The sequence below is a fragment of the Equus caballus genome, chromosome 18 (genome assembly GCF_041296265.1).
Source record: "Equus caballus isolate H_3958 breed thoroughbred chromosome 18, TB-T2T, whole genome shotgun sequence".
NCBI classification, from domain to species: Eukaryota; Metazoa; Chordata; class Mammalia; order Perissodactyla; family Equidae; genus Equus; species Equus caballus.
The window spans coordinates 24353155-24367616 of record NC_091701.1 but is presented as its reverse complement, the minus strand read 5'-3'; the positions used below and the strand labels follow the sequence as shown (position 1 = coordinate 24367616).

Here is a 14462-nt window from a genome sequence, read left to right as displayed (position 1 = left end):
GAGAGAAGAAGAAGGAAAAGAAGAAGTTTGGCAACAGATGTTAGCTCGGGTGCCAATCTTTAAAAAAACAAAGAAACATTCACTTCTTGACTCTTCTTTTTCTATGTGTTTGTTGTGTCTTAATCCACTTATAGGTACATGACGTATCCATTAAAGTCAACTTCTTTTGTCTCTTTATGGTATTGTTTGCAAACCAGCTATATAGGTAAGATAAATGAATGAAACAGATTGGACATAGCATTAGGGACCCAGGTGAGAGAAATAAACTGAACACACATCTCATTCAGGGGGCAGCAGCTAATTGACTCTGCTATTCTGCAATGTTGGCCTGCTTTTGATATACTATCTTGTATATCCTTAATTTTTAAGAAAAACCAAAAGTTTGAATTTTTAAAGTGATTTCTTCTTAACTTTAAAGTTAGAATCTACATAAAAGTTTGTTTTCAACTTTAACTTAAATTTAGTCCTCAACCTACCATTTACGATCTCTGCTTTCAGATAACTCTGCATTATGTCTCTTAAATTGTAAATGTCAGAAGGTACCTTGCTTCCTTAGTTGCAGGCCGCTCACCTAGGGAGATGACATCAAAATTGTCTTGTAAGTGTTAAATTTTTCGCGTCTGACTAGGGTCTGAAAATTCATAATTAGCATTAGATACATCCTTAAGATGGTATAAAATGCAGACCTACATAGAATGGATATTTTAAATTGTTACATAATTTAATGTTTAGAAGTGAAAGACTTTTGTAGATCGTCTAATCCAAAGCCTTTATTTTTGATGCTCTATAATATGTAGAGAGGCTAGGACTAGGTCTTAAACCAAGTTTCTGAGTCCAAATTTAATGTGTTTTTTAGTCTTCCATGATATCTTTTGTTTACCTGATAGTGTGAATCACGGTTTTGAGAGCCAGTTAGCTTTTTATGGAGGGAGAGTACTAAATCATAAGAAATAAGTTTAAAGAACATTGAGCAAGCTAAAAAAAAAAAAAAAAGCAAAAAGAGTGTAAGATCACAAACCATATTGAGTCTCTAATCCAAAGACAAATTTGTTCTTTTTCAAAAATTTTCTGAGAATTGTATATTTGTTTGGTTTCTTTTCCCCTAACAGGAGTTTGTGCTAGGTTGGAATGGTCTTAATGTAGATAAAGAGTCTTAAAATTATTCAGATTGAAATAATCTGTTCTTCAGAATAAATCATAGATGGAAGCCACAGGTTTCATCCCTGAGTTGGTTTTGGAAATCTTACATATTTTAGCTTTAAATGTAACTTTTTCTTGGTTCTTTTTGAAATCCTCCATTGCTATATTAGTTTCCTGATTAAAATAAAATAATAAATATCTAGATGTATTATAACATTACTAAACTACACAGTTTCGTAATGTTCAGAATTTGTGTAGTCATTATTTTACTTCTATTTCCTAGTTTATGAGAATTTAATCTGATTCATATTTTGTGGACCAAAATGGGTAGCCTTTTCATTTAGTGTGACATACATCACACACACACAGACACACACACAATTTCTGTAGAGTGGCTTTACATCTTTATTTTAATACATTACATTAGGAGATAATTAACTTTAGTAAAATGAACTGAATTTTCTTAGATGTGCATTAAGATATAAAAAACCACAAACAAATAAAATATGTAACCACTTCAATCTATCCTTTTGTTAACACTATTTTCTTAAAGTATATTGCTAACTACAGGAATTTTGTTAAAAAGAGAGTATTTCCATGGCTCAAATGCTTGAACTCCCTTTCACAGGTTTTCCTCTTTCCTTGATTTAAAACAAAAGTCCCCAGTGACTTATATCTTTAGTTTACTGCAGCTGGAATTGCGACAGATACCTTATAATCCGCAGCTGTAAAGCATTACTAGTTTAAAATAGTAACCTCTAATTTTGTAACAATCAGACTGCCAATTTTTCTGTAAGATTTAAGTGTTTCATTCATTCGACTAATATGTCTCTGCTAAGAAGAATGCCTCAGGCCTCAAAACTTTGGCTGTGTATTTAGAGAGCTTATTAGGAAACAAAGCATCCATCTGGAGAAAACAGTCAAAATGTGTCTTCTACTTTGAGTGATATGAGCAATGCCTTTTGTTGTCAGGGTAAGCACAAGCCTCTGCAGTCTTTTAAACATGAAGCATTTCATTAGTGCCTCCAGTTTATTGGCCTATCCATCTAGTGAACTAGCCACAGGGGCAAATGAAGTTGTGTATTTTCTTCTTCTTTCCAGTCTGATGTGTTTGTTTGGTTTTACTTTCAGCCTCTTTGGAGGCAAGTGGCTTAGCTTTCCCATTTCTGTTTTCCCATGTCGGACTCCCTTTCCTGTGTTTTCTCACTTTTTGTATTTACCTAATCGACTTTGAGCCTCTTCATAAATTGTTCATTATATCAACATCCTACGGAAGTTTCTGTCTTCCACTCTCCAACCAACATCCAGTCAATGAGTCCCTTTTATGTGGCTAATACTGGTCACAATCCTGGTCAAGCTGTGAGCAATAAAAAGCAATTACTTCATTCCTAAGGAGCTCACTATGAAGGCTGCTTTCCTAATTTGCCATAGGTTCCTTGACATTAGGACAGACCGTCCTCTTGATGTCTTGTTGTTGCTGTTCTTCTGTTCAGTTCTGCTCTCTTTGGTGTTGAGAACAGCCATTATTCTCTGAGAATCATCCTGTCACTTCATGACTTTAGGTTGAATTTATTGGATGTTACCATCCTTTACCACATATTCTAACTACTTTGTTTGATCCTGGAATGACGTTAGAGATTCCTTGACCCAGGAGCCGGAGAATAAATATATAGATTTAAATGGCTCTACAACTCATCAATGTCTCTTGTGCTTAGCATTGAAAAGTAACATTTTTCTCTTTCCCTAATCCATGTTCTTTACCCTAGAAACGTGACCTAAATTGGATTTATCCTTCTAGAATTCACCATTGGTAGACTCTTCAGCAACCTGCTTATCTCAAAAAGTATCACTAAGTCAAACTTATGAATGCTCTGTGAACATAGGAATTTGGAATCTTAATCATCAGCAGTCTGGATTTAGAAGTGTAGAATGGAAAGATAGTCAGCACTTTTTTTTGAGTATGAGTGAAATAAAATGAAAATCCAAAATTCAAAAAAGTGGAGCTTTGCATGAAATATTCATATCTTAGCAAGGATACCATCAGGTTAGAAAATCATGTGTATATATTTACATGTGATAGAGAGAAAATAAGTATTTTTCTATGCTCATGCTAGATAACAAGTATCATATTCTTTGCATGCTAAAGGTTTGCTCTAATGGTATTAGAAAATGATAAATATGCTCCAACAGGCTCCAAATAGTTTCTAATGGTGATTTTTTTCCATTGTGTCTGATTTATAAATTTATGTCTTACACTGACATCCCCATGCCATTCGTTGATATATTTACTTTTAAATGCTGCCAAATAAGAAAAAAAAAAGTAAAGCTAATTGAAATGATACTGGAACATTTGAAAATGACTTTGTGGTTTGGCTAGACAGATCTTTATATTCTACCTATCTATGAATATTATTTACTTGGCGTTTCTGGACCGTGTTGTATTACAGAGTGCTATATATTTAACTTCAGTTAGCTATGAGATATCACTGGGTAGATGGATAATATTTACTGTTAGAGTTGAGAAATAGGGCACCATAAAATTTCATAATTTCAGTTTTTGAACCAATTGGTGAAAAGAGTGGAAATAAAGGTCGTTAGAAATTTCGATGGGTCCTGTGTTTACTTCAAACCATATTCCACTTCCTGCGATCCCAGTAATCACAGAGCAGACAGTGACTTGCAATTCCTGTTTCTTGGCATCTCATATTCTCTTTGAGAAGTTCAGTTCTCCACTTTTTATCCAAGTCCACTCCTTAATAAAATTTGTTCACTGGTATACCATACAAGAAACTTCATTGTTAAAAACCCATATTTCTACTGGTTGCCAGGTCTTAACTATGCTTTTATGCATTGACTACATGTCTAGTTTTGTCACCTTCAAATAATTACTTCTCTTCTTGCTATAATACCCGTGGGAATCCCTTATCACTCTGGGTATGCACAATGAACCTGACCATGGCAAATTAATTACTACACTAGCTCCCGCTGAAAGTGATCAAGTTAATTGAAGGGCACAGAGCATACGTTATTTTTCTTGTTGTCTATTCCCAATGAATTCTCTTACCTTTGTCTCATAATAATTCAGTAATACAATATTAAGTAGAAAACCCAATCTAGCAGCTGTAATATAAATGACAGAGATTGTAACTTTCCCCAAAAAAGATGTTTAAATACAGTATCTCTCTAAGTGTGTCTATCTGTACTAATATCCTTTTTTAAATTTAAATCAAATTATGTATGCTAAGAATGCAGAGCAACTGGGACTTCCTTAAATTGCTGAAAATAATGTCTATTGGTATGAACTTTTTGAAAAAATTTTCTAGCATTATCCATTCAAGCTAAGCATATGTGAACCTTAAGACTCAACAATTTTATTCTTTGTTAAGTATCCAACAGAAATGAGTATTTGTGTCCAAAAGACATGTACAAGAATATTCACGACCAGTTGCAATGGCCAAAAACTGTAACAAGCCAAATGGATTTCATTGGTAAACCAGTACACAAATTGTGGTATATTGATAAAATGAAATACTACCCAGCAGTAATAAAAAGTATTAATAACTGACATGTACAGCAATATGGATGAATTTCACAGACACAATGTTGAGTAAAAGAAGTCAGGAATAGAAGAGTGTTATTCTATTTATATGGATTTGTTTAAGCTAATCTCTGGTGTTAGGTATCAGAATTATTGTTACTCTCAGAGGAATACTGACGGGGAGAGGTCACAGGTAAACTTTCTATGAATCCAGAATTATTGTAGCAGGATGGTGGTTAAACAGAGGCAGTGAGAGGTGAAACTCGAATGAGTTGTACACTTAAAATTTATGACATTATACATCTATCAAAGTTAAGAATAACATAAAGTATGTCGGGTATTTTTTAAATCTATGTAACAACTAATACCTGACTATGTTAATACGATTTTCCCATAATCTCATTGTACAGATACAGAAAAGTCCACTAATTTGCTTTTGAAAATACTGTGGTTTGTTGTTTTGTTTTCTTTTAGTGTCCTGAATTTAAAAGGCCCAGGGACATTGCAGTTGACTGGGTTGCTGGAAATATTTATTGGACTGATCATTCTAGAATGCACTGGTTCAGTTACTACACCACTCACTGGACCAGTCTGAGGTACTCTGTCAACGTAGGGCAACTGAATGGCCCCAACTGCACCAGACTCTTAACAAATATGGCTGGAGAACCCTATGCTATCGCTGTAAATCCTAAAAGAGGGTAGGTTAATGATTTGATTATTTATATTTCTTGATATGAGTATCCACTTTTAAAGATTGTCCCACCTGTGCTCTATAGTTTAATTTCTTATGAATGTTTAATGTACAATAGATTCACAAGACTTCTGAAAATCACTCTACTTCTCCTTATGTACAAAAAGTATGTCCTTTTCACATCAAACGGTGGTGCAAAATATTTTTCCTGAAAGGTTGCTACATGTACATTCTGTGTGTGTGTGTTTTATGTGTGCCTCGCAGAATAACGAAACCGAAGTGATAAACACATAGCCAGTGCTGTTAATCTAAAATTGAATTTTTGAGACATTAAACATAATAAATATAATATTAAACATGTTAAGTGTAGAGTATTAGTGTTTTTGGCTATTTGTTATAATAAAAGATGGAGGCATAGGTATGAACAAATTTAAGCAATTTAATACAAATGTTTCCTTTCTTTTACTTGAGTTTTTCCTTTCTTTTTAACTTTACATTTATAAACAATGACCAAAAAAGAAATGCTAATTAAAACTCCTAATCACCCAAAAATTGGATCATTAGATCCTGAATAAAAAGAGGCAATTATTATTCATCTTCTAGAATTATGTAGTGTGGTGTCTTCTAAATGAAAGAATGATTTATGTCTCTGATAAAATAGTTACTTTATCAAATAAAAAGCATATCGATGCAGCATTCACAATAACATGAGTATTCTGTCTTAACAAGAGGATAGTTTCAAGTGTTGTAAATACTTTTCTTCTGAAATGTTCATGAAATTTTCAAAATTGAATTTTTGATTTCAAATAATGAGCTATAGTATGTCCTATTAAACAGTGTCTCTCAAATTTTAGTGCATAGGTAAGACAGTTGAAAATGTCAACACTTAGGGCCCTCTTTGGAGGTCGCCATTCTGTAGATTTAGAGTTGGTTCTAGGAATATGCTTTTTCAGAGACTGTAGGGTGATTCTGATGCACACAGACTGAAGAGACACAATGCTTTGGGGAGCAGAGTGGGGTTATAACAGCACCATCACCAGGCTAACCAACTTGACTTGCCTCTTTAGGATGATGTACTGGACCGTTGTTGGGGACCACTCCCACATAGAAGAAGCAGCCATGGATGGTACTCTGAGAAGGATTTTAGTACAAAAGAATTTGCAGAGACCCACAGGTATGATGTATTTCTGGCAGTCTAAAATGGGAAGCAGTATGCTAAGCGTGTTAATGTTACAATTCTTTTTAGTTTTGTTGGCAATATAGTCATTTTATAAGTGGATAAAATAATTTATAGTATGACTTTATGAAAGTCATTAACATATCATGTTGCATTTACCCAACTTGAAAGTCAGATCCTCATCCTACTGCCAGTGATATTATGGGGATATTATTTGAAAATTGCCTAAGTTTTAAGCTATTAGTAGGATTTCACATGCATGAAATTTTGACAGTTTATAGAAATGTATTAGGGTGTTTTTATAGTTATGTGTTAATGATGTTGGGATAGATGGTAATATTCCTACAGGATGAGAGACTAAAAGGACAGAGAGGTGGGAAAACATAACTTTTCTGAAAGACAGATGTTATGATTCCTTGCCTTTTCATTTACACCTCTTTTCAATCTGGCTTTAGTCTCCCTCCTAGCCATGTTATCCAAGTTATCACTCCAAACTCTCTGTACTCCTAGCACTGCCCAGGAGCTCAGATTTTTTTCTGCCTTCCTGCTCTTTCTCCCATTTCATTTTCCTCCCAGATCCCCCATCTAGAGCGCCTTTCCAACTTTTGGATACCTAACTGAATCTTACCTAACATGTAAGGTCTATATATACCCAGCAAAAGGACAGAATACATTTTCTATAGCACATATTAACAGTTATGCTTTGTAGTATCTTTTGTAGTTTAAAATTTATGTATATTTGGCACATATATTCTTATTAACTTTTAATGTGCCTTTGCCTTTTCCTCCAACGCAATTGTTTTTACTCTTTATGGGAAGGAGGAGTCTTTGGGATTTAGTTCATTTACATCAATGTGTCTCTATTCGGTGATTTAACAAATACTAATTGAACATCCACCTGGTACTACAAATTGTTCCAGATGCTGAAGAAACAATTTCCTACCCTTGTGAAGAGAATTTCAACTCTCATGAAACTTATCTTCCTATAGAGGATAGAATATATATTATACATCAGGTCATAAAGTCATAAGCAATATAAGAAAAAACATACTAAGGGATGAGCAGTTATTGGGAGGGGTACCATTTTAGTTATGATTATCAGAGAAGTCATCTTTAGAAAGGTGATATTTGAGAAGATAACTGAATGAAGAGAGGTAGCAAGCTGTATGAATACGTGAGGAGAGAGCTTTCCAAGCAGAGAGAACAGCAAGTTATGAGTTAGGAGGGAGCTTAACATGTGTAATAAACAGCAAGAACGCTAGCATGCCTAGAAGCATATGAGCAACTCGGGAGAATGGTACATGTGAGGGTGACAAGGTGGCCAGGTGCAGCTCATTAGGACCCGGAACACACTGGTGAGAACTGGATTCTATTCCAGCTTTGAGGGGAGCCATTGGAGGGAATTGAGGAGGAGAGTGGCATGATTTGCTCAAACACTATTTTCATATTTTAAAGAACTTCGTACTTCAGTGTCTTAACTTTTTATTTTCAACTTATTTTAGACATGTAGAAAAGTTGCAAAATTAATTTAAAAAATTCTTTTGTGATGTTAACATCTTACATAATCATAGTATGTGTAACATGATTTTACCTTAAGGAACGACTCTGACAACAGTTTATAGAATTGCCTGTTGAAGGGTTCTTAGGAGGGAGCCTGAGACAGAGATTCTTCTAAAGATTATTTATGAAGTTTACTCAGGAGAAACCTGTAAAAGATGGAGAGAGAAAGAGAAAAGTCTTAATAAGACTTTGTCTCCGGTAAAGTCTAGTCTGAGCTTGAGAAACAGGGAACGTGCTTCAGAGCATAAATCCCATGACAGGCAAGAGAGTCAGCTTTTTATGGGCCCTATCAGTCATTGGTTGGCCTTTGGACTCTAACTTCCCAATCAAGGCTGCTGTAGACACTTGAGCACAATTTTCTGGAAGGGGGCAAGTGTGAGTCCTTAACTACCAAACCAACAATTGGGAGATGGGTACCAAGTAAAGGAAATTAGCATCTCCTACAGTGGGCCAGGTGAAAGATGCATGTACTGAGCATCTTCCACATGCTAGCCATTCTGCTCAGCACAATGGATAGCTTAATCATGAAGATAACTCAGTCTCTTTTCTCATGGAGTTTACATCTGAGAAGGAAAAATACAAATAAACCTGCATAGAAGTAACTGTAGTTTGGGGGAAATGTAAGAATTGTTACAGGTCTTACAATGTTATGGGAGTTCAGAGGCAAGAAAGAGTACCTCCAATACAGAAAAAGTATGTGAAAAGTGTCATTTAAACAAGTGTTTGAATGATGGGTAGACATTTGAAAGGTGGGCAGATAATTGATCATGGAGTATTTTTTATCAAGGTGTTCTTTGGAGTCAGATGCACATGGTTTTGAATCCCAGGAGGCCATTTTATAGTGAAGAGACCATAGAAAGTACCATTGACTCATGCTAAGCAGGTAACAAGAACTGGTCAGACATCCATAGGGACATGCTGAGATAGTAGTTGGTGTGAGGCTCTCTATCTCACGTGTAGTGAGCATATGAGTTTTCTTCCCAGCAACTCTGTTCTGAGAACTTCTGCTCCACTTATAAGAGTAGACTCTGAGAAGCTATTCATTCATTCAACCAATATTTGTTGTGAGCCTGGTGAGTGTCAGGCATGATTCTAGGCATTTGGAAAACAGGAATGAACACACAATTATAGATCCCTGTCCTCCTAGTGCTTAGATTCTAGTGGTGGGCAGAGGACTGTGATGGGAACAGTAAAAATATATTTTAAAAGTAAATTATAAAGTAAGTTATGAGGGATTCAGTGCTATTGAGAAAAGAGTGAAAATAGAGCAGGAAGAAGTGTCAGGAATGGGGGAGGGTAGGTTGTAGTATAATATTATCAAGTCATTAGAGTAGAACTTTTGAGAAGGTGGCACTTGAGCACAGGTTGTGTGATGCTGTCACTCATCCACAGGCAAATGTTGGAGGTGTGGATACAACTCAAGCAGTCAATCAGGTAGAGATATCTCACAGATAATGGAAAATTTAGTTCTGGAACTCAAAGCAGAACTAGAAGTTTAGTCTGGGGAATTAATAACAGAAAGCTGATATTTAAAGTTGCTGGAGTTGTTAAGATGGACACAGGAGAGGAAAACAAAGAGGCTTTTTAGGGAAGAATTTTATGAGACGTTTAGAAGAGTCAAGGTCAAAAGTGAGCAAATGGGAGAAAGGTGTCAGCAATAGGAGAAAAAAACAGAATTCAGTGTCACAAAAGCTGAAGGAAGAATTTCAAAAAGAAGATGGTCCCCTGTTAGGCATGGCATAGTGCCTTACATAGAAGAAATCTGAGTAGTAGAAAGAGCATAAGCCTTTCAGTTATATAGGCTTGAGCTAAAATTGAGCAACCTGTGTAAACTTTTGAGCATCAGTTTTCTTACTTGTAAAATGTATATAATAATATTTACCTTACAGAGAATTCATAACAATTCATTTAAATCAGATAGTAAAACCAATATAAATTGATTAGTGTAATTCCTTGAAAATCTAAGAGGCTAAAAATAATTATAAAAATAATGTACTATTCTAAAGCCATATACTGTTCTAAAACCTTGCATATGTATCCCAGGCAATGTCCACTGTAACCCCTAACACTGATAATTATTTTTGTCCACATCTAAAAAAGTCATTTAGTATATTTGGTTAATTTGATTCATTTTTTCATTATATGTCAATTAGAATTCTGTAGGTTAAAAAAGTCTACAAGCCACATGTGAAAATCTATTGCTTTACTTCATGTTTACCTGCTTAATAAGTGACTTTCTTGATGTTGGAAATACTGGTTTTGTATTCTTAAGCAGGATTTTATTTCCATCAAGCAGAAATATCTCTCAATGTTATCTTTAAAGTGACTAATAACTCCGGAGTATTGTCATGCCAAATTTTATTGATTCACAAATGAGTCAAAAGCAAATTTCAGGAGATTTTTAGGAAGTAATAGATAATTTAGATTTCATAAATAGCATATTACTAGAAATCAGTAATGAAAAGTTGACCGTCAGTCATTATTCTGCCTCTATATGCTTATGTACACATTATATGTGGGAAGACATATGCACTCATACAAATATATCCTAGGAGGTATCCTTACATGGAAGTATCTTTATTGCTTATGTCTTCCCAGAAACATCTTAAGACTTATTCTCTCTTTTCTTGGCATATGTTTATAAATATTCGCCCTGACTCCAAGGTTATACTGAGATCAGTAACTATAATAATGCCTCTGTTTCCCTCCAAGTGTAATATCTTGTTCATTACATTTTAGGTCTCCAGGAAATGCTATATTTCTTTTATGCATCCACGAAGGGATATGTCACTGTGATGCAGTACATTTGGTTATACTCTGTATGTAATAAAGATGATCTCAACATGAGTAAACAATGCTGGGAATAGATATGAACTCGTCTCCATCCCTTTATGTAACCTCTGTGCATTCCAGGGTTAGAATGGTTACCCCTATATTTGCTCAACACCAGCACTGCCATTGCATACTTTCCATAATCATGGTGAGAATACCTCAATTCTCTGAACTTTTATAGCACTCATTGTCTCCATACTTGCTATACTTCATACTTGAATGTATATTCTACATGCCCAAAAAGACCATAAACAACTTAAACCAAAAGCATTACTGATATTCTTGGCTGGAGGGGCGGAGCAAAATGGCGGGGTGAGCTGACCCGGGATTCTCTCCCCTCCAAAATACAACAAAAGATTGCAAGAACTGAATTTCAGAGAATAAACATAATGCCAGCTTGTTAGAGACCTACAATACCAAGAAGGCAGAGATCATAAACCTAGCTTTACCCCTTCAGAGGCACTGGAATGGTAGGAGAGAACATCGCTCCCTCCCCTAGAGTCTGCAATCGCTGGGCGTGGGTCGGGAAGGAGCGGGGGAGGGGCCGCGCAACCGGGTGATCATCCAGGACTCCTGCCGCTGATTCAGTGGAGACCCGCTGACGGGGCGGGGGGGGGGGGGAAGCTTCTGTCCGCAGGGACCCTATAAATCAAGGGCCTTGGGAGACCAGAGAACAGAACTGATCTGAACCCAGACCGGCACGTGTGAGTAACAGCCTCTCCCCCCTAACAAAGCCAGTGGGCGCAGCCATCTTGCCCCAAGGCGGAGAGCTAACACGCCACTCTCAACCCCCATCTAGTGGCAACAGGCTGTAACTGCAACTGAATTCTACCACCATGAGAAAAAACCGCTCCTCTACCATCCAGCAATTTATAAAAGCCCCAGACCAGAAAGAAAACAATAAAAACACAGAATTAAGTCCTGAGGACTTGGAATTAGGTAAACTAAGTGATAATGAATTCAGGGCAGCTATAATCAAAAAACTCAATGAGGTAGAGAGAAAGATAGAGAAACAAGCCGAGTTCTGGAGTTACTTCACAAAAGAGATTAAAATCATAAAGAAGAATCAAACAGAATTACTTGAGATGAAAAACACAATGGACCAGATAAAACAGAATATGGATTCCCTGAATGCCCGTGTAGACAACCTAGAGGAGCAAATCAGCATAATCGAGGACAGACAGGCTGAATGGCGCCAGACAGAGGAAGAAAGAGAACTAAGAATTAAAAAAAATGAGGAAAATCTCCGAGAGATAATGGATTCAATGAGGAGTAAGAACATAAGGATCATAGGAATTCCTGAGAATATGGAAAAGGAAAATGGAGCAGAAAGTGTGCTTAATGAAATTATTGAAGAGAATTTCCCAAATCTAGGGATCAATGGAGAAATGTGTGTAGAGGAGGGTTTTAGATCTCCTAGATTTGTCAATGTAAAAAGACCCACCGCAAGGCACATAATAGTAAAGTTGGCAAATAGGAATGATAAGGAAAGAATACTCAGGGAAGTAAGAAAAAAAAAGAGAATAACCTATAAAGGAGCCCCTATCAGACTGTCAGCAGATTTCTCTACAGAAACCCTACAAGCTAGGAGAGAATGGAGTGATATATTCAAAGCTTTAAAGGATAAAAACCTTCAGCCAAGAATACTCTATCCAGCAAGAATTTCCTTCAGATATGAGGGAGAAATTAAATCTTTTCCAGACAAACAAAAGTTAAGGGAATTTGTAACTAAAATCCCTCCATTACAAGAAATCCTCAAGAAGGCTCTCATACTTGAAAAAAGAAAAAAGGGAGAAACGGGACACAAGCCACAGACTAGGGAGACCGATGGATAGAACCAGAACAGGATAGCAAATATTCAACTATAGCATTAGGGTAAAAATAAGGAAACTACCAAAACAAGGACGATCTTAGCACTCTAACTACAAATTAATAAGATGAGTTGGAATAAAAAATGAAAATAATTATTTAGGAGGGGAAGAGCAAAGGGTCTAAATCAGTATTGGTCAAGTAAGTAAGAGACCACCAGAGAATAGACTATATTATACACGAGATTCTAAATACAAACTTCAAGGTAGACACTAAAATAAAGTACAGAACAGAGTCACAAATCAGAGATAAGGAAAAATCTAAGAAACCCAGCATAAGAAATTGCAGTATTAAATGGGTAGTCTAAAGCACACAGGAAAAGAAACACAGGAAAAGAAGATAATGAGCGACAGATTGACAGCATTAAGTCCACATGCATCAATAATCACTCTCAATGTGAACGGATTGAACTCTCCAATAAAAAGACACAGAGTGGCAAAATGGATTAAAGAACAAGATCCAACAATTTGTTGCCTTCAGGAAACACACCTCAGCCCCAAGGACAAATACAGACTCAGGGTGAAGGGGTGGAGGACAATACTTCAAGCAAATAGCAAGGAAAAGAAGGCAGGTGTTGCAATTCTCATATCAGACCAAGTGGATTTCAAAATAAGACAGGTAAAGAGAGACACAGAGGGACAATATATAATGATCAAAGGGACACTTCATCAAGAAGAAATAACGCTTATAAATATCTATGCTCCCAACGCAGGAGCACCAAGATTCATAAAGCAACTATTAACAGACCTGAAGGAAGATGTTAAAAACAACACAATAATAGTAGGGGACCTCAACACCCCACTCACATCAATGGACAGATCATCCAGACAGAAAATCAACAAGGAAATAGTGGAGCTGAATGAAAAACTAAAACAATTGGACTTAATAGACATATATAGATCACTCCACCCTGAAGGAGCTGAATATACATTCCTCTCAAGTGCACATGGAACATTCTCTAGGATAGACCATATGTTGGGAAACAAGGCAAGCCTCTACAAATTTAAAAAAATTGAAATAATAACAAGCATCTTCTCAGATCATAGTGCTACAAGGCTAGAAATTAATTACAAGAAAAAAGCTGAGAAAGGCACAAAGATGTGGAGACTAAACAACACACTACTGAACAAGCAATGGATCATTGAAGAAATTAAAGAAGAAATAAAAAAATACCTGGAAACAAATGAAAATGATAGCATGCCATACCAACTCATATGGGATACAGCAAAAGCTGTATTAAGAGGAAAATTCATCGCAATACAGGCACATCTTAACAAACAAGAAAAATCCCAAATAAGCAACCTTAAAGCACACCTAACTGAACTAGAGAAAAAAGAACAAATGAAGCCCAAAGTCAGCAGAAGGAGAGAAATAATAAAAATCAGAGCAGAAATAAATACTATTGAAACGAAAAAGGCAGTAGAAAGGATCAATGAGACAAAGAGCTGGTTTTTTGAGAAGATAAATAAAATTGACAAACCACTAGCCAGACTTACAAAGAAAAAAAGGGAGAAAGCTCAAATAAACAAAATCAGAAATGAGCGAGGAGAAATAACAACAGACTCTGCAGAAATACAACAGATTATAAGAGAATACTACAAAAAACTATATGCCAACAGAATGGATAACCTAGAGGAAATGGATAAATTCCTGGA

The 14462-nt window shown here is 35.9% G+C and overlaps 1 protein-coding gene across 4 annotated transcripts in view; it reads left to right on the top strand.

Annotated features, from left to right (window-relative positions):
• LRP1B (LDL receptor related protein 1B) overlaps positions 1–14462 on the top strand; it is a 1824397-nt gene that overhangs the window by 1717412 nt on the left and 92523 nt on the right. For all 4 annotated transcript variants that reach the window (XM_070241833.1, XM_023622537.2, XM_023622536.2 and 1 more), the window contains 2 exons: positions 5153–5376; positions 6437–6543. In XM_070241833.1, coding sequence (XP_070097934.1) covers positions 5153–5376; positions 6437–6543 — 331 coding nt within the window. The remainder of the gene's footprint in view (positions 1–5152; positions 5377–6436; positions 6544–14462) is intronic.